The sequence below is a fragment of the Linepithema humile genome, chromosome 7, assembly GCF_040581485.1.
Source record: "Linepithema humile isolate Giens D197 chromosome 7, Lhum_UNIL_v1.0, whole genome shotgun sequence".
In the NCBI taxonomy this organism is placed as follows: Eukaryota; Metazoa; Arthropoda; class Insecta; order Hymenoptera; family Formicidae; genus Linepithema; species Linepithema humile.
The window spans coordinates 18154889-18181175 of NC_090134.1; the positions used below are offsets into that span (position 1 = coordinate 18154889).

Consider the following 26287-nt stretch of genomic DNA (forward strand, 5'->3'; position numbering starts at 1 on the left):
ATTTTTATAAACAATTGTTACCTAACTTTTGCGCAAGATAAAAATTTTATTCCATTTTATGTATACAAAATTGTAAAAACTTTTTTGTGTGCTACAATACAAAAAGTACACATATAATATAAATGAATACAATTTATAACATCAGCTATACAACACATAATTATTATATTACCAATTAATATTATCACAAATATCAAGACACTACGGATAAACATGTATCTCAGTACATTATATATTCTTATATAACATTTGATATCGTATATTATAGATCCAAAATATGTACATCATACATATTTTTTAAATACCTAATTTGAACTTAATAAGTGCTCTATTAAATAGTGTAATATATATGTCAGTAATATATGCGATATCAAAAATGTATCAAGTACGATATCAAATGCTATAACAGTATATAATACACTAAGGAACATCCCAAGTAACACAGTCTGGCTATATTTGCTGCGACAGCAAAAATGTAATTAGTACAACGTTCTGCTAGCCTTGATTACAGCTATTTGGCAGCAAATGTTATTTTGCTAAACTTTTAACTGCAAAAGCGCTGTGACAACTAATAAAAAAGTCAAAATGCAGCCACAGCTATTTTAACTGTATTAATAGCTGTAAAGTCGTTGTAATAGCAATAACAAAAGTCAAAATTCAACCACAGCTATTTTAGCTGTATGAATAGTTGTAAAAGCATTATGACAACTATAAAGAAAAGTCAAAACCTCAGCCATTTTATTACTTTTGGGATTAAAAAGTGAATAGGTGACAAGTTTTCAAAATGAAAAGAAGACTATTGACCGACTTGCAAAAGTTTAGAAAATTTGGGAAGTTTATTATGCACGTACACCGTAAATTGTTACCATGCATGCGCATGGATAGAAGCTAAAATATAGCCAAAATAGCTGTAATCTGGCTGTAATTTATATGTCACAGCAAAAGCAGAGTAACGTGACTATCAGTTTTATATTAAATTTAGCATGTATCAGCGATGGTCAAGCGGACCTATGCGTTCATTTATGCGGCTCTAATATTAATACTTAAAGATCTATGTATAGTTCTGTAATCAGTCTCTTATGAATTTGCGTCCGCGCTTGTATACTTATAATATACTTTATAAATGGTAATAATTTGTAATGATTAATTAATCTTTAAATTTGATCTAAGTTTAGTGAGGCGAATGTTCCGGGATGTCATAGGTTCAATACCAGTTAAAGCAAAAATTAAAAAAAAATTTTTTTTTAAACATTTTTACGTAATTTTACTGCCACTGCTGTAATGTGGCTATGACAACTTTTTTACGGCAAAATAATTGTGCAGCCAAATGGCTACGATATAGTTTTCAAAGCCTAAAAATGTTGTCCCATTTTTGCTGCTACAACTTTGTCAAAACGACACAGTGATGTTGTGGCAGTAGCTGTGCTAGACAAAAATGCTGCGGTTTAAATTGCGACAACGTTATCGCAGACGTTTTAAAGTTTCATGTGCTACTTGGGATGTTTATCACTAGCGTCTGTTGAGAAATTTTTTAACGCGTGCACGCGGCTTACAAAGATTCGCATTCCTTAACACGTTGACTGCCAACAATGTTAAAACTTTTTTCCATGTCTTAGCTTGGCCGCACGACATCTCGGTCGCCGTATTAGGTTTTTTAACACCACGCTATACAATCGATTGATTCATATTGATACAAAATATATTGTAAATGTAATTCTAATATTGGTGCCAAATAATATCGTAATCTCTAAAAAACAATATCGATACGACGGCCGATGCGTCGTGCGGCAGTCAACGTGTCAATTTAATTTTATAATATATTTTATGTACTAATAATATAATTTAAATACCCATTAAGCCTTACGACCTTTCCATTAAACTCTCACATTACGACCGTCCAAAATGAATTAAGGACGCATTTTTTTGTGTCTCTGAATTTTCTCTTTTTGGTTGATTCGAGCTTTCCTTCAATCTTTTTAAACTACTTTCCTTCGCAGCCTACAAGTGAAACTGCATATTTAATTCCGCAATAATTTATTGCATGTAAATAAATAATCATAAATCATCATAATCAACGGCTATTCTGCTCAATCGTATAATACGCGCATATAGTAATGCAGAAGTGTAAATAATTACATTTACCAATGTAATTAAATATATATAAATAAATGTAAATGCGTAAATAGCATACGATATAATTAGCAGAACGGGCATTCATCGTTTGCTACTTACCTCCAATAATTTGTCAGTAACAGGATTCACATACTCGTGTTGTCCAGGGCATATGTTACACGAAGCCACGGAATTAAGAGTTACAGCAACTTCGTCTCTTCGGTCGAACGACGGGTTTTGGAAACGAATGCTGTCGAAACTGTATCATATCATTATTAATCATTATATCATGCTTGAAAACCGATTTTTAAAGTCAAACAAATTTAGGACATACCTATTAGGATCTAAGTCACCCAACCGGTATCTATATTTTTGATAAAAATAGTAAACGCCTAACAACGTTCCTATAACCAATACCGCGACTATTATTGTACTATATATGCCACTTTCATGACGGATATGTGCTGATTTCATGCTGGACATTCTTGAAGCAATTGTTATCTCGTCATTCACACTTTTCGGACAAATAATACTGGATTCTACTGGTTTGCCATCTTGACAAATGCATGTCGCACGTGTAGAAGCAAGATTACGCACGTTAAGATCGTGCGTTAAAACGCACATATAATCGCAATGCTGCTTTTCACAAAGATTCTCCACTGTTGGATAAACAAATAACACAATTTTATTTTATAATATTAAATGTTTATAAATGTTGTATCATTTTGAAAGCTATTCGTTAGAGATATACTAACCGAGATTAGGATGTTTGGCAATATGATAGATGGTAAAGTGCTTGTGAATGTTGTGGGCGCCTATGTCTATTGTTGTACATGCATTGTCGCCATATAGTTTACACTTTTGTAAATGACCGTTCGAAGCCATTAACCAATAAATCGAGTCTTCGAAAATATTAATGCCCACCGGTTGATGTATCTAAAAATCAAAAAGTATTTTTGTTAGAGAAGAAAATATAACATATATATCAGCATAATGTTGCGAACAATACAATTGCGCTTTGTGCACAGATATCTTTCGTCATAATAGAAAGATCGTAGAAATAATGATATCCATTTACGTACATCTGTATTTAAGAACGTGGTGCGACCATCTCCTTCATAATTGGCTGATTCGATAGTTTTGAAGTAACTGTCCGACCAATATAATTTGAATCTTAGATGATCGATTGCCATTCCACTTACGACGCTTATATTCCTAAAAACGATCTTTTTCATGTCGGCGCCCATCAAGTTCGTCCGATATATCTCAGCGATTGGCTTGTCGTGACTGTGCCAAGTGGTTTGAGACCAAAATAGATAACTGCAACATTAAGTGATATAAATTTTGTAGAATTTTAACGGGCATTGTATTGTACTTCAGCTTTCGATATTTTTTAACGCGTCTGAATTAATTTGATAATGTAATTATAAATGATATAATAATTCGATTGTTAGATGAACGAAAGTGAGAAAGCTGTAAGAGACATAATAATATAGATACCTTGCTAACGGATCGATTACAAGGGCCGTAACTTTCGCCATACCCTTTATCTCGGCCACTACTGCACATTTTAATTGTTCCAAGTTGCACATCTTTATAATAAATAATAATTTAGATTAATAATCAGCAAACAGTGCAGTCATCGGTTTGATATTGTAAAGAAATATACCTTAATCACATTTGGACGGTTGTCATTATTGAAGTAGACATTATTGGTGATCCAATCAACCGCAATCGCTCCCGGAGTAAGGTTGCCAATGGTCAAGATTTCTTGCGTTTTAACGTTGATTTTGTTAATAGTGCCCTCATCCTCTGCAATTATTTTATCTCAGTATTTATTCGAACAATATACGCGTGCCTTTAAAGAAACGCTTCTAAAAAGCTTATAAATGATTTAGAATCTTAACTTCTTTTAATGAATATCTTCACAATTTTAATCTTTAAGCAATTTTTAAACCGCTCGTAACTTTTTTATTTTTTTAATAGATATTGTATTTGTATAATGTAATGCAGACTAACCGCTACTCCAATAAAGAGCATCATTGAACGCATTCGAATCGATACTGCTTACGCTTAAGCCTGATAACTGATGCACCAAATCAATAGATCGTACATCAGACGATATATTCCTGATATCTTCATCGGTGGCGGTGATAAATTGCATCTGCGGTCCTAGACGATCATTGACATTCATTATTATATCATGAATAACTTGCACAAAGATTTAGTAGCGACTACTTACCGATAGCTTTGCAAGAAATTTTATCGGTACGAAGAGAGTATTCGTCTATGCACGAACATTCGTATGATCCGACAGTGTTCACACACTTCTGCGAACAAACATTTTGTTGGCACTCATTTATATCGTTACAAGACATCCCGTCGGAATCCAAGCTATATCCAGATCGACAACTGCAAACAGCGCCGTTCGGTGTATTGTGACACAGGTCTTCACATTTAGCATTTTGACAAGCTATTGCTGTATGAAAAAAACAGACATAATGAAATGATAAATATCCGCGTGTTAAATTTTATCAATATAAAATATTTCTCGATTACGTCTTGCATAAATTTTTCAGATATTAGTCTCTATAAATTCTTCAAAAGCGCTTCTCCGTGTATTTTACTAAATTTCTTATTTTTTTATACAATAACTGTTTCAACAGCGCGATTAAAGATGAGTTTTTTTTGTTACATACAGCAATTTTCATGTTCGTCGCTACCGTCCGCGCAGTCTTTAATGCCGTCGCACACTTTGTTAAACGACAAACAAGTGCCGTTGGTGCATTTAAAATGTTCACAGTCTTTGATATTTTTCTTGTTATTGCTGCAGTCTGTCTCATCTGATTTATCGCCGCAGTCATCCACGTTGTCGCATACCCACTTCTTCGAGATACACTTCTGATTGTCACATGTGAATTCGTCCTCCAAACAGTACGCGCAACGATACTCGTCGTCGTTTCTCGGGCAATCCTGGATCCCGTTACATCTGCAAGACAAGCGATAAAGAGAACATTTATTATTAACATTATTAGAGTTGTATTAGTTACAGTTTGTGTCTTTTATATACATTAGGAAATTGGTGCAATAAGTTGTCGGCGCGACAAAGTTTGCAAGTATCAAAATCAGAACTATTTTCAAATGTGAAATAGGTAGAATTAACGTTTTCATTTGTATTGTTTGCCGATTATACGTTACGTTTAAAAGGGTGAACTTACCTCGCTTTCTTCGGAACACAAATATCAGAGTTCACGCACAGATATTCGTCCTCGGAGCAATTACGAGAATAACCACTTCTCCTGCAATATTTCTCGTCACTATCATCACCGCAATCATTGAAGCCATTGCATTTCAATGGATTAGAAATGCAGCGACCATTAGCGCACTCGTAGTAGTCAGAACCGCAGACGCTGTTGGAGTTACAATTCCCAGCTTCATCCGAACCGTCCGGACAATCAAGCTTAAAAACAATTACATCAAATCATGTTGTTGATTGCAAATAAATAAAAAATTTTTGAAGCTAATTCTAATTTAAAAAGTTAGAAATCCAGTTTCACAAAATATACTTTATTAGTTTTCTTTTGATGTTCATATTTTGTGGAGGATCAAGCTTTAAATTAGAAATAATTCTCACATGATAAAAGATTAAGAATAAATCGAGCTAATATAATGAGTGCATTAAGCGTAAAAATATGAATACAAGTGTAACTTTGTTTGAAAATAATCGGACTCACTTCGCCGTCGCATTTCCAATCCTTCGCAATGCATTTTCCCATGTCGCACATAAATTCGTTCGAAGCACATGTATGAGTATCGCAGTGGAGTTCATCAGAAAAATCGGGACAGTCATAATTGCCATCGCATACTAAGAAAGACGATATACATTTTCCTTCGCTGCACCGATATTCTCCTGAAAGAATTCGATTAAGAAAAAAATTCCAATTTCAAAAACCAAGTTTTTAAGGTTGTTACAATATTACAAGAATATATTTCGATAATAAATATGAAATAAAAGAAACTGCTTACTCAAATTTCAAAGATTTAGTTACCAAGTTCTGACGAATATACGCGAAAGCATATATATCTTCATACTTTCAAAAAATATATTTCAACGAGAAATAAAACAAAACAATGAAATGAGATATGCTGCTAATTCAAATTCAAGTTAATAAATTTAACATAAAAAAATGAGTGACCATGCGATATTAAATAACGTTACCTAGGGGAAAAATTATAATTTTTTTAACATTGTACCTAATTACCTGTTTTGCATTGCTTTTCCGAGCAATTCTGCTCATCCGACTTATCAATGCAATCAATATGAAAATTGCAACGTTTGTTCGCATTTATGCACGTGTGATCATTGCACATAAATTCATTTTCCTCGCAAATACCTCTCTCCTTACAATTGCTTTCCTCGTCTTCACCATTCGGACAATCCTTGCGTCCATCGCACCTAAATAAATCGTAAAGTTTTATAAATATATCGACATCATATTCATATCATATACATACAATAATTTACTAGAGAGAAGAGTAAATATCTTCCTTCTGTTTATCAATACGAAAACAGTATAAGTTTTCAAATAATTAATCTATTATCATATATATGGATTATATAAAAGTTGATAAATATACCATTGTTCCTGCTTTATGCAAACGTCATGCTCACTGCATTTAATTTCGCTAATAGGACACGCGGTCTGCGCAGTACATGTACGATTATTCGCGCTTAGTACCATTCTGGGAGGGCAAGCGCAAATCTGAAAGCAATAACATAAAATTGTATATTTGAATTCTACGAAAATTATTTCTACGAAAAACAATAACGCATCGTGGATTAAAGTAATTATATTCTAAGTGACATATATGAAACACTTGCATAGCATTCGTCGAATTTTAAAATTAGGTCGTCGAAAGTTTTCCTACTTACAAATGATTGAAGAGAAGAAGGCAAGCACACATGTGAGCAGTTTCCATTATTTTGCAGACAACCTTCCTTTTTGTGGACAATTATTCCACGCACATTTATCACAAGTGGATTTTCCACTTTATCTACAGGCATAGCTAAAAGAAAATTCAGTTTTTACTGACTAACCTTATTATATATGTATATTCTCTATTTTACAAAACGTCAAATAAACTCACTTAATGCAATATGCTTAAAGATGTTAAATCTTGTTTCGTGTTTATCTCTCCGGTATAATTGTTTTGAATTGCGTTCAGTCCAGAAAATACTGTCTTCGGTGAAATCAAAACTGACTGCCGCACTGTTTGATATATACATGAATTTTATCCCTAAAAGATCGCTACTTAATATATACAATACTTTATAATACAAGATATGATTTGTCAATTTGAAAATATATTTCAAAGCACTCAGTGAAAAACTTACTATCTGCATAGGATTCCGGCGTTTGTATGTCATTATAATCATAATTTGTGAACAATGTGGTTTCGTGCAAATCGTAATGCATTAACAATCTTGACACATCACTATGCATAACACTTACAAGTTTTCTTCCTCCGAGTCCATTCATTTTTATTTTATCTAACCGATCGTGAAAGATTGCACCATTTTTGAACCTCACATACATTATGCTGTAATATATAGAATATTATAAATTAATTGAAATAATTGTTCCATAAATTGTGATCGTAATTAATAAAATACAATACCCTTTTGTAGGCACTGTCTCGATAGAATGAGGCTCTTCATTGAAGTAAAAGATTGTCTTTTCCCTAGTTGTCAAACTATGTACTTCAATAGTTTTGTGTTCTATGTTCGACAAATACACATTATTACCAATGTAATCAAATGCCATTCCTCCCACTACCATATCTTTGATCGATATGAGATTACTAATGTCGCCATTTTTCGGATCATAGCGAATGACATAGTGCGCATACTGATCGATTGCAAGTATAGTGCCTGTAAATTTTAATCGTAAAAAATAATATAAAACAAAAATTAAAGAACATTCTTATTCGTAAAATAGCAATATCGTCATACCAGTCAGTTGATCGTAAACTGCTTCGGTGATATGATTTGAAAAAGTACTCGTAGTTATTTTCGGATTCCCTAACAATTCGTGATAATAATTTATAAATGTATTTCCAGCGATAATAACAAGATGTTGCTTCTTCTTCGCGTCTGAAATTTATAATTACGCTCATCAAAGACTGCAATCAGAACTCGTTAACATTAATGTTTAATGTTCGTAATTGCGACACAAGTGTCAGAGTGCCTAAAAATCCAGAATTTTTCCTAAATTGCAAATTTACCTCGACAGGTATGTCGGTTGGTGTTCACTTCTTTGTCCATGGAACAAGCGCATGTATAGCTTTCGTTTCGATTCAACAAACACAGTTGAGAACATGGATTCGAACGACATGGATTTGAAATCTGAAATCAAATTTAACGATAATACAAATTTTGCAGTCGACTTTGTGTTTACCAAACAATAAAAGATACTTCGTACTTTGGATTTTATCCCTATGTGATCGATGTGCACACGATAAGGTATATCTTTCATCGTGTGAATTACGGTTTTCCAATCCTTTCCGGAAAATTTATCGCACGATTGTATTGATTTAGATTCCCAATCGCTCCAATACAATTTATTTTCGAAAACCGCCAAGGAAACCGCATGCGCTACTACAGAATGTAATATGTCCTGCGAATAATTGAAATAGAAATGTATCAATTAAATCTTACAATTTTGTATCTTAATGTATTTTTCAAAAAATGCGCACTCACTCTTTTATCTGTGCCATCTAATTTTACTGATTCGATCATTCCTATTTTGGACAGCCAATACAACCGATTGTTTGGATAATCAATAGCCAATCCATTTGCAGCCGATTTTGGTTTAACAAAAGTCGTCATGTTTTTTCCATCCATTCCTACCATTTTTATTTCATTTATAAAACTGAATTCTTCGTAGTAATACATTAATCTGTAAATATTATTAAACATATTTTTTCATTAAATGTACAACTATTCTGATCTTCTAAATAAGATTTAAAAAGGAATTTTCATGTATAACAAAATAAAATAAATAGGAACATACCGTATAAAAATGTAGTATATTATTAATTAATTTCAAGTTTCTATTTGTAAAACAAATTTTTAATAGAATATTTATTAATTCCGAAATCGGGACAGGAAAGAGAAGAGACAAAATCAATTAATGAAATCTGAGAACTTATGGTTTCGCAAGATTGTTATATGTATACAAAATTAAATTTTTATTTGAAGTATATAATATGTATTTACCCTTTAGACGGTAACAAGACAAGTGATTTCAGTTGCTTATCACTGTTGATTAATATGGTGCAATAAGTGCCGTTATTGTTGCAAACTCCGATACGCGAGTAGCCGGAATCCGTGAAATATATATTTCCCGTGATCCAATCCACAGCTAAACTCGTCACTGTGTGTAAACCTTTTCACGACAAAAGCACATAAAATTATACTGAATTATATAATTGCGTTAAAATTATAATATAATACTAGCTACGACTTTTCGAACATATTTTGAAGTATTTGCTATACAAATAAAATTTTATTCTTTTATTTAATTTATTTTTATCACATTTTTTTTAATATTGATATTTTTCATCATTTTCTATCATGATTTAATAATGTAATATAACATTATTAGAAGAAACAGTTATTAAAATTATGTTATTACATATGACAATAAAATACAATAAAAAAGCGTCAATAATACAATATATAAATATATGTAAATTTAATTATGATTATAAATAACTATACAGTTTAATATAATGAAAAAATGTTCATATTTTTATTTGCTATTGCGAAAAGAAACAATATTTTTCAAAATAATATATTATAAAATTATTTATACATATTTATAAAGATCATAATATAATCACTAAATATTATTATTAAAAACTTACCTGCAGTAACGATTGCTTCTCGCTTCTCATACGTACGAGTATTAAGTCTCTTAATCACAGAGTTCTCATTTTTCACTTCAGACCAATACAGATAATCTCCGTTTACAACAACATCGACAACGTGGTCTAAGTCTTTCATGAAGTCAAAGAGTATTTGCGAATCGAGATGGTATCCACGAATAATCGATCTCGTAGAAAACAACAATGTAGCCTCGCCACCTAAATTCCAAAAGAAATTTGCATATTTGTTAAGTTTTAATAGCATAGATAAGCATAATAACGCTCGCAAGCTAGTCTACCGTCAGCTTTGCAAGTTTTTTTGTCGTCCTGCAATGAATAATCCGGATGACAGAAACAGTTGTATGATCCTGGGAGATTCTTACATCCTTGATCACATATCCCGTAAGTCTGACACTCGTCGATATCTATGGAAAAAAAAAAATCGTCAAGTAAGCGAGAGAGAAGAACGCAATTCTCGTACAATTGTCATTTTCGTTCATTGCAAATTTACCTGTACATGTATTATTCTCTTGCAATTTATACCCGGGTGGACAGAAACACATAGGTCCTGTAGGGGTTGACTTACAATATTGACATTTTACGGATGAACAGAGAGTTGTATTTGTGCCTGAAAGAGAAATGCTTAACATTATAATAAATCGCACAACAAAGTTACATTAAGATTATATCATAAAAACAGAAAACAAAATAATTCTAAAAACACATTAAAATTAAAAGAATATATCAATTAAAATACGTTGACGTATAATACTCACAGTTATAACCTTCATCTGAATAATCTCCACAGTTATCTTTTGAGTCACATACTACATTAAGAGAAACGCATCGTTTATTTTTACATAAGTATCGATTATTTGTATTATTACACTCGGATTCTGTAATTTTATTCTCTGCAAAGACAAAACAACATTAAAAGAATATCTTTTTATAACATAGGACAATTTATGTGTATGTTTCATAATTATTAATAGCTATATATGCCGAAAGAATTACCGCAATTTGTTTCGTCGCTGTTGTCTTTACAATCTTTCGTGCCATCGCAAACCCATTCATTTCTCACACAAAATCCATTGTTGCAGCGAAACTTATCAGTACAATTTAACTATTGTGACAAAAATAAAATTGCGAAAAAATTCATTATAACATAAAGTAATACAGATATAAAGGTAAATAATATGCGATAATGTGCGAAATAATCACGCTAATTCACTTACTTGTTTCTGACAATTAAAGAATTCATCGCTATGATCTGTGCAATCAAATACATCATCGCAAAACTTATGTTCCGGTATGCACTCTTTTATATTGTTACATTGAAATTCATCATTAGCGCAAGTAATATGAAGGTTTTTCTGAAAACACAAAAATGTTATTTAACTTGACACTGTGTGTGTACACATATAATCTAGAAAAATAAGAAATAGTGGATGTCCACTTAGAAGATAATTTCTCAAATTGAAAATATATAATAACTGAAATGTTATTGGCAATTATATAATATTTACCCTGTACTCCTTGCAGTTTTTTTCATCGCTTCCATCTTCACAGTCTGATTTCTCATTACATCGCTTGTATTCTGGTATGCACTTATTGTTATTTACACATATAAATGAATCATAATCACACTCTTCATCTATATCATATTCCGCGTACCGTCGAAACTTTGGAGATTCTAAATTCAAAATTTTTATCTCACATTAGTAATATGAAGTATAAATAAATAAAATAATTAAAAACAGAATTATTTTTATTTGCCTAAATCTTTATGACAGCGGACCACAAAAATTGAAGCATAAAAAACCGATGTTTTAAAAATTAATGTATCCTACAAATAGAATTTTTGTCTTACCATAACTTTTATAAATTGACGAGCTGTTAACGGAAACCCATAAGAAGCTGCATATAAATAACAGGTATACTATACGATACATAATCTGCAAAATACGTTAAAATTTTATCATTAATTATTTGTTATTTTCTCAATTATTTTTGCACTAAGCAATTTAAATATGCAAATTGCACATTAAATTTTTAAAATAGAAGTAGAATTATTTTCGTAAATATTACTAAAAATTGTTTACTAAGTACAATTAATTACTTGAGTTATTTAACGCTAATCTTTAGTAATTAATTAGTTGATACTACTTTAACATTAGGTCATCAATATAAAAATGATTTTTTATTGCCATGAGTAAATCATGCAAGGAATCGGTGTTAATATTAGGTTGTGTAATAAGTAATTTCGAAATTTCTAATAGAAATCCTATTCAAAAATCCGAAGTTACTTATTACACAACCCAATATTAAAAAAAAAAAAAAAAATTTTTTTTTATTTTGTACGGCTATGAGCGAGATGTAGTCCATTTTTGCAATAAATAAGAGTTAAAAAACATTCTGGAATACTTAATAATCACAATGGCTCAATTATTTCAATATTTTCTCATAAATATGTTAATAAATGGAATTAAAATCGCACAAATTAAAATATTGCCTATTGTAAAGAGTATTATATTTTATGAAGACGGTAAATTTAAATGTATTATAATATTCTATCATAATACTGAAATGAATCAAGCACTCTTTAGACAACTTAAAATTCGCGACAAAATTCGAGATAAAACTGTATTTATAACTTTGTGCAATAAAAAACTTTTGAAGAATCGGAATGCACTACACACCACAAACCACAGCACACCATATACACACATGCGTCGCACACACGCAAAATCGTCCTAAATAAAATTGTATCTTGAATTCTGTTGCAAATTACAAATTATCTAAAATGGTTTTAAAATACTACGATATTTTACGATCGTATAAACCTTCAATATCGTTTAAAAAATGTTTTAAATAATTCGATCAAAAAGTATTATATTTAATTTATTTTATATATATATATTATTATATATAATGTTAAATATTTAGTTGCGGATAAAAACTGCAATAATTCTAAAAAAGATAGATAAAATGTACTCACCGCAATGAATGAGAGCGCTTATATACATTAACGTATTCACGTATTTTTTATAATCTGAAGGAAGAAACGAAGCTCTGACCCGGTCGCAACGTCGCACGAAATGTTTCTGACTCGTTCGCTTCAAATTGGTCCTTCCGAGTCCTTGTTTCCACCACGAATGTTATCGAAAACTAAAGGTCACTATTAACAACATAGAAACTTAATGGATATCTCGTACAAACACGTTCGGCATGACAATATATATGTGCCTAGAAATACAAATTCCACCAGCTAACTGAGAATTCAACCAAATAATATTTCAAAATATATGAAAATTGAAATAATAAATTTTAACACATCATAATAAATGCAAATATGTCTATAAAATAATTACGTTACATTAATTTTACTCCTCATTTTAGAGAATATCATAAATTATATTATAACTGTAATTGCTATAAATTTATTTACAAATTATATTATAATTTTTACAATAATACGATTCAACAATGTCAGAGTGGTAAGTATTATCAAGATAAAAGAAAAAGATTGATGATTAACCTGATGATTAACATACTATATCAAACGACGCGGTAACGTTGCGTTTTAATAATTTCGATTATTTACCGCGCATCAGCGAGTAAAAAATATACAGCGCTGCTTGAAACAAAAACCGATCTAATGAAGTGCCATGTTGCTGCCGTTGACAAAAGCTGAACATTTTTAGAAGTTCTTGGTCTTTCGTAGATAGCAGGTTTATTTTTATGTGAAAAAATGCCACGGTGCCTAATAAAGTCAATGGCCCGATATCAGCGAACTAGCAGTCCGAGCGAAGGTATTATCAATCCTTGATATATTCTTTATCTCTGTTCATTGTGAAGGTTTGTCGGCGATAAACGAGCAAATAAGAAATTTCAGTAATGGTTATAAAATATTTTGGCATACCTTCTAAAATTTTTGGAAATATGATAATTGTGATTGCTACTTTCACCTTGGCTATCATAATAAACAGCTCCCGCACGATCATGCCTTACGTCTGCTAAGTTTCACGTGATATTTATAAATTCTAATGAGATAGGAATTAAAATTAATAACATAGAAATTATATTACAAGAAACATTTTGCCGGGAAGTATTTTTCACAAGTTGTACAAATGCTGCACAACAAAGTGCAGTATGTGTGATAAAATTTATATATTTTAATTTTAAAATTTATATATTGTTATTAAACTGTTAGATTTTTAATTGCCAATGCATAAGCAATTCAACGATTTAATGGAAAAATCAAAATACATTTTCTTAAAATAATTTTTACCAATTAGAAACAACAGGAAAACTTTGAAATTGTTAATTATTGATGATTAATAATTGCTGATTAAAGAATGATTGAATTAATTTGATGTGGAATTTTAATTTGTCTATTTCACACTGAATTATTTGCTTCCACATTTAAAATGACGATAAATCTTTCAGACATACTTTAAATTTTGATGTACTTTGGTAACTAAATATTATATCTATTTTGCATGATGGAAAATCGATGTTTACAGAGACCGAATACTCGTGGCTGCCGCCATCAACGGAGCTTAAGCGTAAGACTCGCACAAAAGATGCAATATCGAAGACGAACAATATATGGACATATTCAGGACTTCCTATTGTTACCCGGTACAGCTTTCATAAGATTAATAATGCGATGCTCGACACAGACTTAAATACGGCAAGCAGAAGTTTCGCGAATTTTCATCAGGATACTGCAATTGATGGAAATAAGTTTCCTAAAAAAATACCTGCAACACTGGTCGATGATGCATCTCAATCTTCGCCAAATGCAAAAGAGGCAGCAACAGCAGATCCGACAATTAGTCCAGAAAATATCGCTGGGACAATAAATCAAAAGGTCGTAATCAACAGCTGCGAGACGGAGAAGCTGTCGCAGGCGCAGGCTTTGTATTTGGTCCCGAAGCAAAAGCATGAGCCGATCAACGCTTCCGAGAAGAAGCCGACTGGGAAAGATAATGTTCAACCCTGGAAGAGGAATAAGACGATGCATTACTGTCCTTATTGTCATAAGAGTTTTGATCGACCATGGGTGCTGAAGGGCCATTTGCGCCTTCACACAGGCGAGAGACCCTTCGAGTGCCCAGTTTGTCACAAATCTTTTGCCGATCGGTACGTACAATTCATAAAAAAAAGCAACATTTTATTAAGATTATAATTTTGAAAATTTACTTTAACCTAAACATCAACGAATTGAAAATTGATTTTCTAAAAATCCAACTTTTGTTAACATTTAAATTTTAAAATCAAAACATCTGCTATATGCAAAAAAAGTGATAATCATAAACCATTGTATATGTTTATTCTATTGAACCGGTGCTATTTATATCAAAACAGTAATAATTATTGAGAGATCATTAACTAACCTCTATTTAGCCGATTAACCATTACCCTTGCGATATTTTGCAGTTCGAATTTGCGCGCTCACCAGAGAACACGTAATCATCATCAGTGGCAATGGCGTTGCGGTGTGTGCTTTAAGGCTTTTTCGCAAAGACGCTACTTGGAACGCCATTGTCCAGAAGCTTGTCGTAAATATCGTATGTCTCAGAAAAAGGAACCCACTTGTCCGTAAATGGATATGAAAAAAATACTACAAGCAATTTCAATACAGCTGTTCTCAACAATATCTATTACACATAAAAATTTTGCGTTCTATTACAATATTATAACTGTGTTCTAATTTGACGATAAAAACTATGCTAACTCTTCAATAAAATGTTTCGAATAAAATCAAGTTTTAATAATACTTTTGCTCCAAATTAATTACATTTAGAAAGCAAGATTTGTGCAAACCTGTCCAACATGTATTTCTAAAATAATCATTTGTTTCCCAAAAGCAAGATTCAACTGTTGTACTTTCTTGTGATCTTATGAACATCTCTATTCATATACATTTCCAAATAATTTTAGTACAGGAAGAGTTTACATTTTGACTCTTCCTTTCTAGCAGATTGAAATATGGCTCGATTCCATTGTCCATCTAGTCCATTTATTTGCTTAGTTATCAAGCAAACATTAACATCGGCAATAAATAAAAATTTGCATGGAATCCGAAACTCAATAAGATTACACTCACTTCAATGCTGTGCAAATAGACCAGTAATTTTAATTACTTCGAATCTTACCTTGGCCGTTTAGTAACGAATAACGACAGTAACGAATTTCGGCTGTTATTGCTACCAACCTTGTCACACGATTGAATCACGTGATGTATTGATACGCTTCGCAATTGGTTGCGCACTACTATGATCATGAAAACCGTATCTTAAAGTGATACTTCATGATATGATTGGGGTTTCGCATCTTGATATTGCTCTTTCATGGTGCTGCCGCGTACGCCGAACAAGCAATAATCGTAGCTCGCATTCGACGCAGTGCATCAGTCGGGAATTCGAGATACTGCAAACTGAGCGCAAATCACGAGACGCAGAGACGGAAGAGAGAGACTGAGAGTCGACCCGCGCGTTACACGCGAAGAACCGCTTTGTTTTCGGAGCCCGAACGGCGAGTAAAGGCGGTGAAGAGGAAGCACGCGATCGCACCGAACGGCACAACGGTGTCCCGACGCGGTCGCTGGCGCTGCGAGAAGTCGACGAAATCATTGACATCAGGGAACGGCCATTTTGGCGTGTTGTTTCCCCTCGATCGAGTGCTCGAAGCACACACACACTCACATATATACACGGTATCGACGTCCATCCGTTTTTGAGGTAAGGAACACGCGGACGCTCTGCGTTCCGAACGCCCTGCATGCTCGTGATCCTCGCGCCCCTCGTCGGTGCTCGCGCCGCGTCGCTATGGACGGCGCGTTTTTTCGCCGCGGAAAAATCTGTTGGTCTGGAGCCTAACGGTAACGGCGCCTCGTTTTTGTTACCGATGACACGCGTGGCCGAGAATTTTCGGGAGATTTGGTGAAGAAGGGCGGCTAGCTAGCTTGACATACATTGCACGTTGAAATTTTTCAGAAGATAAATTTCCGACCGTATTTTACGCGTAAGAGTCTACTTTTATCGACGGTTCGAACGTTACGCATTTGAAATTTGCGAAACATGTTTGCTTGCACGACTGAATCGGCGTATCGGCTATCGTTAATCACGGCTACTTATGACTAGGCTAATTATGGCGTCCTTCTTTTTTCATTAGTCTTTCCATAAAATCCAATACTTTCGAAGTAGTTTATTTCATCATTCTGATGTATAACGAGCTGACCTCGAAAGTTGCGAATGTTCTTTTGTTTTATACAAGTAATATTATATACATGTAGACATATATGTTAATAATGCTGAAACGTTCTTTCCTGCATATAAGTTATATATCATACATTTATTGCTCTAGGAATAGATAATTTATTAAAATTAATTACAAATAGTTGTTGAGTTTTTTATTTAAATATATAAATTTTATGTCTTATATATATTATAAATGAAGAGAAAATCAAATTTTTTGCACTACAGTTAACTGTTTCATCTATTGGGCATTCGAGGCTTATACATCCAAACACACAAAAACACTTAGCACATTCGAATGTATTTATAACGGCAAACACATCTATAGACGTACAGTCATTGTAGGTCAATTTTGTTTGGTCCTGTTCTCCTTCTAGCTCTCTATTCAGACGTTAATACAAAAACTATAGATGCTTTTGAATATGTTCAGAATTATTTGAATGTAATTATTGATAATTTAATTAATTATAATATTTAGCAGAAGCATTCTGTATGAATGAATGAAATTCAAGTATAATATGTTCAAACAAAGAAATTGTGATAAGATAATAAAATAATTACTAGAATATATATATTACATTACATGGAATGTGTGTATATATATTGTGTATATATATATAATACACACACACACACACACACACATATGTATATATGTATAATTACAGATAGTGATAAATCTTTTCTTCTTGTTTCTTTTCACAGGAAAAGATAGTAGATATACTACTATATTTCCAAAATGATGACAGAGACGCATATGAATTCTAACCACAACATGTTGAATTCTGGTTTGTCTAACAAACCGGAAATAGATAAAATGGATGATGTAGGTTGGAAAGCAAAGTTAAAAATTCCACCAAAGGATAAAAGAATTAAAACAAGTGTAAGTTTCATGATAAAAATAAATTAATAGACTTATATTTTTTAGATTTAAGCAATTTTGTTTTTAAATGTAGAGTTATTTTTATTGTTGCCTAATTTTTGAAAACAAATTTTTGAAATTTTCCAAATTAAACTAATCTAACAAACTATTTTACAGGATGTTACCGACACACGTGGTAACGAGTTTGAAGAATTTTGCCTAAAACGCGAATTATTAATGGGAATTTTTGAAAAGGGATGGGAGAAGCCATCACCGATTCAAGAAGCTAGTATTCCCATTGCACTTTCTGGTAAAGACATTTTGGCACGAGCGAAAAATGGAACTGGTAAAACTGGAGCGTACTCAATTCCAGTATTGGAACAGGTATATTTCAGAAAATTATTAACTTGGAAAAAATATCTGATTGGAATATTACATGTTTAAGTTGTGTTAATTTGCTGTATTAGGTTGATCCAAGGAAAGATGTAATTCAAGCACTGGTAATTGTACCTACAAGAGAGTTAGCGCTACAAACATCACAGATTTGCATCGAGCTCGCAAAACACATGGATATAAAAGTTATGGTCACTACTGGAGGCACGAACTTACGTGACGACATTATGAGGATTTATCAAAAAGGTAAAATCTAGGAAAAGTAAGAAATTCACAGCTAAATTAAATGAATTTGCTGATATATAATCGGTGTCTAATTTATGATTTCAGTACAAGTGATAATCGCAACGCCAGGAAGAATTTTGGATCTGATGGATAAGAATGTGGCAAATATGGAACATTGTAAGATTCTAGTTTTGGATGAAGCAGATAAACTGCTTTCGCAAGACTTCAAAGGAATGTTAGATCACGTCATATCGAGGTATGTTTATAAAATATAATATAATTTATATAAAATTTTTGATTAATTACATATTTTTTAAATATTAATACTAGATTTTTTTATAAGAAAAAATTGATTAAGTATGCTTTTTTTATGCTTTGTCAAATTGATGACTTATTGCAGTATGTTTATATTCCCGAGCATGACAAACTTTTATTAATTACAAATGACTAACTTTAATTGACTCTTGCTCAAAATTTACTGAACTTTTATTATCACTGTTACATTACTGCCACACTTTCCACTTAATATTTAAAAAAATTAATAGTTTTTGTCAATAGAAAAATTGATTACATATGATATCATATGTATTACAATGCTGTCGAAAATAATCATTCAAATTGTTTGTGGATGTTTTTTGATGATATTTAATAATGATAATTTATTGTATTTGTTTCTAGATTACCACAGGAACGTCAGATTTTGTTGTATTCAGCCACATTTCCTCTGACTGTAAAACAATTTATGGAGAAACACTTGAGAGATCCATACGAGATTAATTTAATGGAAGAATTGACTTTGAAAGGTGTAACACAATATTATGCCTTTGTACAGGAACGACAAAAAGTTCACTGCCTTAACACGCTATTCTCCAAAGTAAGATTTTGATTCAGAAATCTCTTTGCAATCTTTGTACTTATTCGTATATTTGTTTGATTCTATTTGTATATTTTGCAGTTGCAAATAACACAAAGCATAATCTTCTGCAATTCAACGCAACGCGTTGAATTACTGGCTAAGAAAATAACGGATCTTGGATATTGCTGTTATTACATACACGCGAAAATGGCGCAGGCACACCGAAATCGCGTATTCCATGATTTCCGTGCAGGATTATGCCGAAATCTCGTAAGTTAATTTCAATAACATTGATTATTATATCAATTTGTTATTTTTGTTATGAATAATGTACGTGCTTTATAAAACGTATAATTTGATTTATAAAAACGTATAACTTGATTTAATTGTTTTACTTATATAATGTTTCACTTACATCAGCTATTTTTTACTTTTTATTTTTAATGATTAATTCAACATGAAATTCAACGTTAACGAAATGCCAATTCTTGTTCACAGGTGAGCAGTGATCTATTTACTCGTGGTATTGATGTGCAAGCTGTGAATGTCGTGATCAATTTTGACTTTCCGAAAATGGCAGAGACATATCTGCATCGAATAGGCCGATCTGGTAGATTCGGCCATTTAGGTATAGCAATTAACCTAATCACGTACGAGGATCGCTTCAACTTACACCGTATCGAACAAGAGCTTGGAACAGAAATTAAACCTATCCCAAAAGTGATAGATCCCAGTTTGTACGTGGCAAGACCAGAAGACAATAATAGTATGGAAGAAGGTAATGTGTCTAAGTAGTTTCGATACACTGTCGCAAAATGAAACTTATACACGCTCAAAAAGTTTAAAAGTGACAATGGTGATTGTGACTCGTACATGAAGTGTCGTGCGAATGCCGATGCGAGTCGTTCTTTGTACATAGAAGAATACATTTAAATGTATATAACATGTACTGTACATAAGCTAAAGCAAATCAGAATCAAGTCATTATCAAGATGCACAATATGTGAATAACGTACTAATCAATCATTGCATTTTATCATACCTGTAAATATTACATGAGGGTACACACAACATCGTTTTTAATAGAGAATTTTTATACAACAGCTTCATTTGTCCAGTATTTCTTTTCTTCTGTTGTCTAACGATGAAGAAAGGGGCATGTATGATTTAGAGAAGTAAAACCCATCGGCCGATTTCACTGAGTGCAACATACTCCAAGTGCTCATTACTTTTGTACTGTTATGCATACATATAAATTGCCCTTAGACACTATTAAGGTCACGAATTTATGTATTATGTATAAATTGCTCTTAGCGATTTATAAAATTTCGATATTAAATATCAGTTATAATTGTAATTTGATCATGGCTTGATTTTGCTATTCGTCAATATTGTCATACAACTCTGAAATTCAAATCACTTGTCAACGCTAAAACGATCTTTTTTTCTGTTTATTCAATCGCTAGTGGAATTTTCTTTTCTTTTTTTTTCTTTTTTTTTTTTTAAACGGAATTAGATTTTCTTTTTACAGTACCGTGATTGAGAATCAGAGGTTGTACAATTGACTAGTTTTATATAATTATTTTTTATAAAGAACTGGCTGGTGGACTCCATAAAAGTGGAGATTCTATGTCTGATGCTGATTACAGCATCCAATATGTCCAATTGCAGCCTACATTTAATCGTACAACAATAGTCGATCAAGGCTGAAAATCTAATAATAAAAAAAAAAATGGCAGGTATTTATCACCGAAATTGTGTAGCGTGTATGTGAGAAGTAAGTGGAGAGCGCTTGTAGACGAAGGCGTGCATCAAACTAATATGCGTGCTAAGTCATACTACACATAAAATGGACGCGAGTCTCACTATTATCACATACTTTCTCTCACGAAAGATAAAAACAACTGCCAAAGTCTCTGTATAATATATTGACATAGAATCTCTAGAAGTGTCTGTGAAATTACGGTATCCACGCGCAGGAAGATGTGCAAAGATGTGGAAAAATTTAGTATCTGCATGACTAAGCTGAAATTTCGAATTCGAAGGCCACCAGCCAATATGACTTAGGTTTATGAATGCAAAAAATTAATAGGTAATACCAAAATATTTCATATTGGAGACGAATTGTCTTTAAGTGAAATATTAACAATGATAGAAGGCAGTTCAAAATGCGCTTAGGACTGCAGTGTTAATTATCCGTGAGCTTAACCGAAGACTATAGAATAGACAGTAATGAGATAACTGCTGGCACAAAAAATATGAGAGGAAACTAAAATTACAGACGATTGAGTAAATGTATGTAGATAGTAGATCTGGACGAACGGTTGTTCACTTCACTTCGCGAAAGTACAAGTTACACTAAATGCTATTTCGAAAATTAACAATAAATTTTATGGATTGCACGATCAAATAAGTAGCTCGCGAATGTATAATTATTGGATGTATATTTATTATTAAAAAAAAAAACAATTTCGTCTATGCTTTACAAGAAATAGCATATAACAAGAAAAATTGAACTTTCTCGGGATTGATATTGTATCAATTGTACTTTTCAATTTTATATTTCTATTTCTTTTACCATCACATCGGTTCGACAAGACTCCTCTAGTTACGATTTAGTTGCTGTTGTATTATATAGGATAGATAAAAACCTATATAACGCAAGCGGATGGCTTCTCGCAGTGTTGACACTCCGAGAATTTTACCCGTGAAAAGCAACGAATGTGACCCGATGACCGTTTCTGACTTATCAGAACGTTGTCTTTTGCTTGACCGAGATAACAAACACAAATAATCTGTGAGATGATGGTGGTGCCATTGACCACATATAAAATAAACGCTTTGAACAACCGGAACGAACTGAAAAACTAGCAATTATATCTGCTACGATTTGATAATTAAGTGCCTTTTCACGCTGACGCTGACGCTCGACGCTCGACGCTCGATTTCAGCTCGATTTCTTTTAGAAGATCGTGTGACTGCAAATAACCAACCGTTATACTAGTTTTTGGTCACACGATATCTTAACGCTAAAGTTGAATTGTCGAGCGACAATGTGAAAAAGCACCTTTACAGTAGGCCTCTTTTGTGTCGCCGTTGTCGCGTATTGTAATACACCACTGCAGCGCTAAGTGCATTAATGTAACTGTCGTAGATACACCATAAAATTTTGGCGTTTGAAAATTGCGAACATTCTGTAATATGTAAAGCAGTTAAAGGGTATTATTAATGGATTTACTTTCCCAATTTGGGAAAACGTGTGGTTCAACAATTCTGTTGATCTAGAAAAGTCTCAGGAAGTGGAATGTATAGGGCAGGCGTGCATCATACCATTGCAAGTCCATGAAATCTTGTGATGCACGAATACTGGGAAAGCAATTAATTCATAAGTTCATTGGAGACGCGATGCCGGAATACATACGGAGCTGATATTTCTAAAACGAAGGTTTATATGTTGTTTATACAAATTGGCCGCAATATTTATTTAAAAAAAAAAAAATCTTACATCATTACTATATTTACCGCGAAAACAAAATCTATATTATATTTACTTTGTCTCTACAATTCGATCTTCTTCCTGCCAGTAAGTTTATCTAACATGCGATCTTATTGATCAAATAAGTTTGTCGCCCACTGCATATTGATTTGATCGATCGGAATCGCATACATTTGCGTCATAGTCTAATATTACGGTCGCTTTCATTTTATTGTCTACTTAATGTACAAATGTGAAATAGGTTCAACGCAATAACAATCGTTTCGCTGGCGTAATTTGCGAGACGTCTTCCCATTTGCAAAATACGAAAATCTTTTATTCTGTTAGCTTTTTTGTTATTTTGCCTACAGCGATTCTATAAAAATTCTTTTGGCAATCTTACGTAGATTAAGGAAAGAATACTGCGCTGTAATCTTACCGCGCCGTAATTGGAAACACTGATAGATCCATTTTATGGAATCTATTTTGCGAAATGTATTTTATTCAACTTTCGAAAGAGTCAATTAGCTCATGCTAGTAAGGAAACGTTAATCTTCCTACGTAAAACCCTGTTTCTTGCTACTCCTAGCAACGTGTGAAAATTCTACCAATTTATTTGAACTGATTCTAGTCAAGAAAGAACATTAAATTAATTCATAATAATTAATCCTAAAATATGATATAAGATTTTTGTATATTTTAGAAAATTATAAAATTAAGCAAAATCTTATTCATAATTATATTGATAGAATCTGCAAAAACCGCGTGCTTTACTTGACTCTTTCTAAAGAATGATGTTTATGGATGTATAAATTTAGAAAAAAGTGGGCTTAAAAAATCCAAAAAAAAAAAAAGAAAAACATTGATTAGCAATGTTACGTGAACAGACTGAAGAACGTGGTGATTTTACAAATTACCTTTTGCAGCCGTATGTATTTGCCACTCTTATATTCCAAATTACAGACGAATATATTATTTTCCGAAAAATGCTGGAAAATAAGTTAACGAATACACCTACAGCGCATCGCATAGCTGCAAATTGTCAAAGTAAAAGTTTATTTTACTTTGACATTTCCACGACCACGTTTCTTCATGTCTGATTCTCAAAACTATCTCCAAGTGTGGTTTTTGCGACTCATCTTGGAAATAACAAGGAGTGCCCTTGATATGAAAGTAAGCGAATGTAATTCGTACGACGTTAGGAATACGATTATGTAACGCGTTAACATCCGGATGTATGTGTGTGTGTGAGGATTGTGGAGAATGCTCCCCGGTCATCCAGGGGGAGGGAGTATATTCGTATATCAATGTTCTACGATTTAAATCGTAAACGTGAAGGAGAAACATCTTAAGAACGAGCTCTCTAACAGCATCGTAGATCTCGTACCTTCGCCTGAATTATTTTCATTGGTGTGAAACCAATGCTACGAGCTGCGTGCCAAGCACATTCCCAACAAACGAATCGAAAATCGATCGCATCGGAAACTTCAACATCCGGAAACAATATTTCCGCGTTCGAATAACATACGCAGCTCGATTAATTATATTGGAATTAGATCTCCAATATACGAGAAACATAAAAAAGTGCAAAAAACCAAAAAAAAAAGAAACAAAAAAGTAATGTATACTTCGTTCGAGATGTAATCAGTTTGTCGACTCTACCCTACGCTTTATCGTTTCGTTGAAAAACTTATTACCATTATACACTTGTTTATCAAATTGCGGAATCCAATTATCGGCCAACTGCATATCTAAACAGTACTATAATGTGATACCTTTGTTACTATTAATTATATTATCGCTATTATTAACGAGATATGAACGAAGATTTTTCGACATAACAGACATCGATTTATTTTGTGACGTTAAAATCTGAGTTTCGGTTGTTCGTAAGTATAAGGGGTGTAACATTGCAAAATTCCTCTTGCGTCTTACATTTTAGAACCAACTTTCCTGCATATGCATTTTATAACTGAAATAATTGCGATATCCCGCGAATAATATCAAAAAGAAAAAAAAAACAAAAATTCATCACCCAAATGGATGACATATAGCAAAATGATTTCGCAATGTTACGCAACTTGCATTACTATTTACAAATAACTCGCAACTCACGCGTGATTGTGCGCAGATGAAATACTCTGTATTTCTGATTTTTATGTGCATTTGTTCAGACAATTAATCTCGTTACCTGTTACCGTTTAGGATATGTTCTGTAAGCGGTATGGAACCAAATTTAATAAGGTGTTTTTTCTTGTTTATCAGCGATGTTGTCGTTTTCTTTTTCTAAATTGTAAAGATGGGTTTGCGCATGACTATAAAATGAAATTTTTTTTTTACATACCTTTGCCATTCTGTTCGCTCAAACCCAATCTATAATAAATCGTATGTCAATTTTGTTTCCCAAAGGGACAAAGCACAGCATTTCGCCCCTTAATAAAAATTCTGTTTCAGTATACAATCGTTTAACACACTGTATCTTTTTATATCATAAATCCTGAAATACTCAATTCTGCCGAAATTCGAATCTTCTTTTTCTTCTTTTACGTGAACTGGTATAAACCGATTATTACGTAAACAAGAGATTTATTTCTTACAGTATTTGAGTTTTTAAGAATATAATACGAGTGGTTTTAACGTTTTTTCCGGAATTTAAACCTTTATGATTACTATATAGCTTTCTGTCAAATGATATTTTAATTAATTTGTTTTAATAATACAAAAAAACGTTTAATAATTTGTTCCGAATTGTGATCAAACAATCGTTTACAAAGTATATTGTGACATTTCTCTTTTTACAATAAATAATATACGTACCTCTTTGAATTTTTCAATCGATTAACTTATTATCAATAATATAATTTATTAGCAACACGTTTTTTTTCGAATTTTTGCAACATACTTCACGCGATAAAAATTTTCCGTAATATATTATTTTCATAAAAGTCGGATAAATAATTTAAATTAAAAATCGTTTTAATATATAAAGCCAATAGAGCAAGGGCTGGATCGATTTGCTTAAAAATTCTTTTTTTATTATAAATTTATACAGACGTTTCGGCCAAGGTACGTGGTCATCTTCAGTGTAATACAAAAATTATAAAGTTTAGTACATAATTAGAGAAGCGTTGGTAATATTTTTTGACTAAGGAAACGCATCCTCTGATAAA

At 32.4% G+C, this 26287-nt stretch overlaps 3 protein-coding genes across 3 annotated transcripts; 2 read left to right on the forward strand and 1 right to left on the reverse strand.

The window, feature by feature from the left end:
• Positions 1 to 26: 26 nt before the first annotated feature.
• LOC105670011 (vitellogenin receptor-like) lies at positions 27 to 13186 on the reverse strand. Its single transcript, XM_012363286.2, has 32 exons — positions 13040 to 13186; positions 11912 to 11996; positions 11568 to 11734; positions 11277 to 11414; positions 11056 to 11164; positions 10818 to 10952; positions 10553 to 10669; positions 10341 to 10466; positions 10042 to 10260; positions 9392 to 9560; positions 8873 to 9071; positions 8595 to 8789; positions 8398 to 8518; positions 8126 to 8266; positions 7792 to 8044; positions 7508 to 7713; positions 7261 to 7410; positions 7046 to 7179; positions 6751 to 6875; positions 6375 to 6568; positions 5847 to 6022; positions 5331 to 5572; positions 4812 to 5101; positions 4355 to 4591; positions 4132 to 4284; positions 3782 to 3924; positions 3613 to 3704; positions 3195 to 3432; positions 2868 to 3048; positions 2447 to 2771; positions 2233 to 2371; positions 27 to 1998 (listed from the first exon to the last, which is right to left on the reverse strand). Exons 2-32 carry the CDS (start codon positions 11991 to 11993, stop codon positions 1888 to 1890), a joined length of 5307 nt encoding a protein of 1768 aa, XP_012218709.2. The 5' UTR covers positions 11994 to 11996; positions 13040 to 13186; the 3' UTR covers positions 27 to 1887.
• A 441-nt stretch (positions 13187 to 13627) lies between these two features.
• LOC105670013 (zinc finger protein SNAI1-like) lies at positions 13628 to 15652 on the forward strand. Its single transcript, XM_012363288.2, has 3 exons — positions 13628 to 13853; positions 14568 to 15189; positions 15487 to 15652. Exons 1-3 carry the CDS (start codon positions 13793 to 13795, stop codon positions 15650 to 15652), a joined length of 849 nt encoding a protein of 282 aa, XP_012218711.1. The 5' UTR covers positions 13628 to 13792.
• A 769-nt stretch (positions 15653 to 16421) lies between these two features.
• On the forward strand, positions 16422 to 25578 carry me31B (ATP-dependent RNA helicase me31b). The gene is made up of 8 exons (XM_012363287.2): positions 16422 to 16790; positions 18012 to 18189; positions 18346 to 18552; positions 18636 to 18807; positions 18892 to 19042; positions 19465 to 19660; positions 19742 to 19912; positions 20141 to 25578. Exons 2-8 carry the CDS (start codon positions 18046 to 18048, stop codon positions 20435 to 20437), a joined length of 1338 nt encoding a protein of 445 aa, XP_012218710.2. The 5' UTR covers positions 16422 to 16790; positions 18012 to 18045; the 3' UTR covers positions 20438 to 25578.
• The last annotated feature ends 709 nt before the right edge of the window (positions 25579 to 26287 follow it).

Excerpts from the sequence above, each read along its gene's own strand:
- me31B (XM_012363287.2), top strand. The coding sequence starts at position 18,046 with ATGATGACAGAGACGCATATGAATTCTAACCACAACATGTTGAATTCT. Across the intron at positions 18,190-18,345 it reads ATAAAAGAATTAAAACAAGT|GATGTTACCGACACACGTGG; the intron begins GTAAGTTTCATG and ends ACTATTTTACAG. Across the intron at positions 19,043-19,464 it reads TTAGATCACGTCATATCGAG|ATTACCACAGGAACGTCAGA; the intron begins GTATGTTTATAA and ends ATTTGTTTCTAG.
- LOC105670013 (XM_012363288.2), top strand. The coding sequence starts at position 13,793 with ATGCCACGGTGCCTAATAAAGTCAATGGCCCGATATCAGCGAACTAGC. Across the intron at positions 13,854-14,567 it reads AACTAGCAGTCCGAGCGAAG|AGACCGAATACTCGTGGCTG; the intron begins GTATTATCAATC and ends CGATGTTTACAG. Across the intron at positions 15,190-15,486 it reads CACAAATCTTTTGCCGATCG|TTCGAATTTGCGCGCTCACC; the intron begins GTACGTACAATT and ends GATATTTTGCAG.
- LOC105670011 (XM_012363286.2), bottom strand. The coding sequence starts at position 11,993 with ATGTATCGTATAGTATACCTGTTATTTATATGCAGCTTCTTATGGGTT. Across the intron at positions 7,714-7,791 it reads GAGACAGTGCCTACAAAAGG|CATAATGTATGTGAGGTTCA; the intron begins GTATTGTATTTT and ends TATATATTACAG. Across the intron at positions 2,772-2,867 it reads TGCCAAACATCCTAATCTCG|TGGAGAATCTTTGTGAAAAG; the intron begins GTTAGTATATCT and ends TTTATCCAACAG.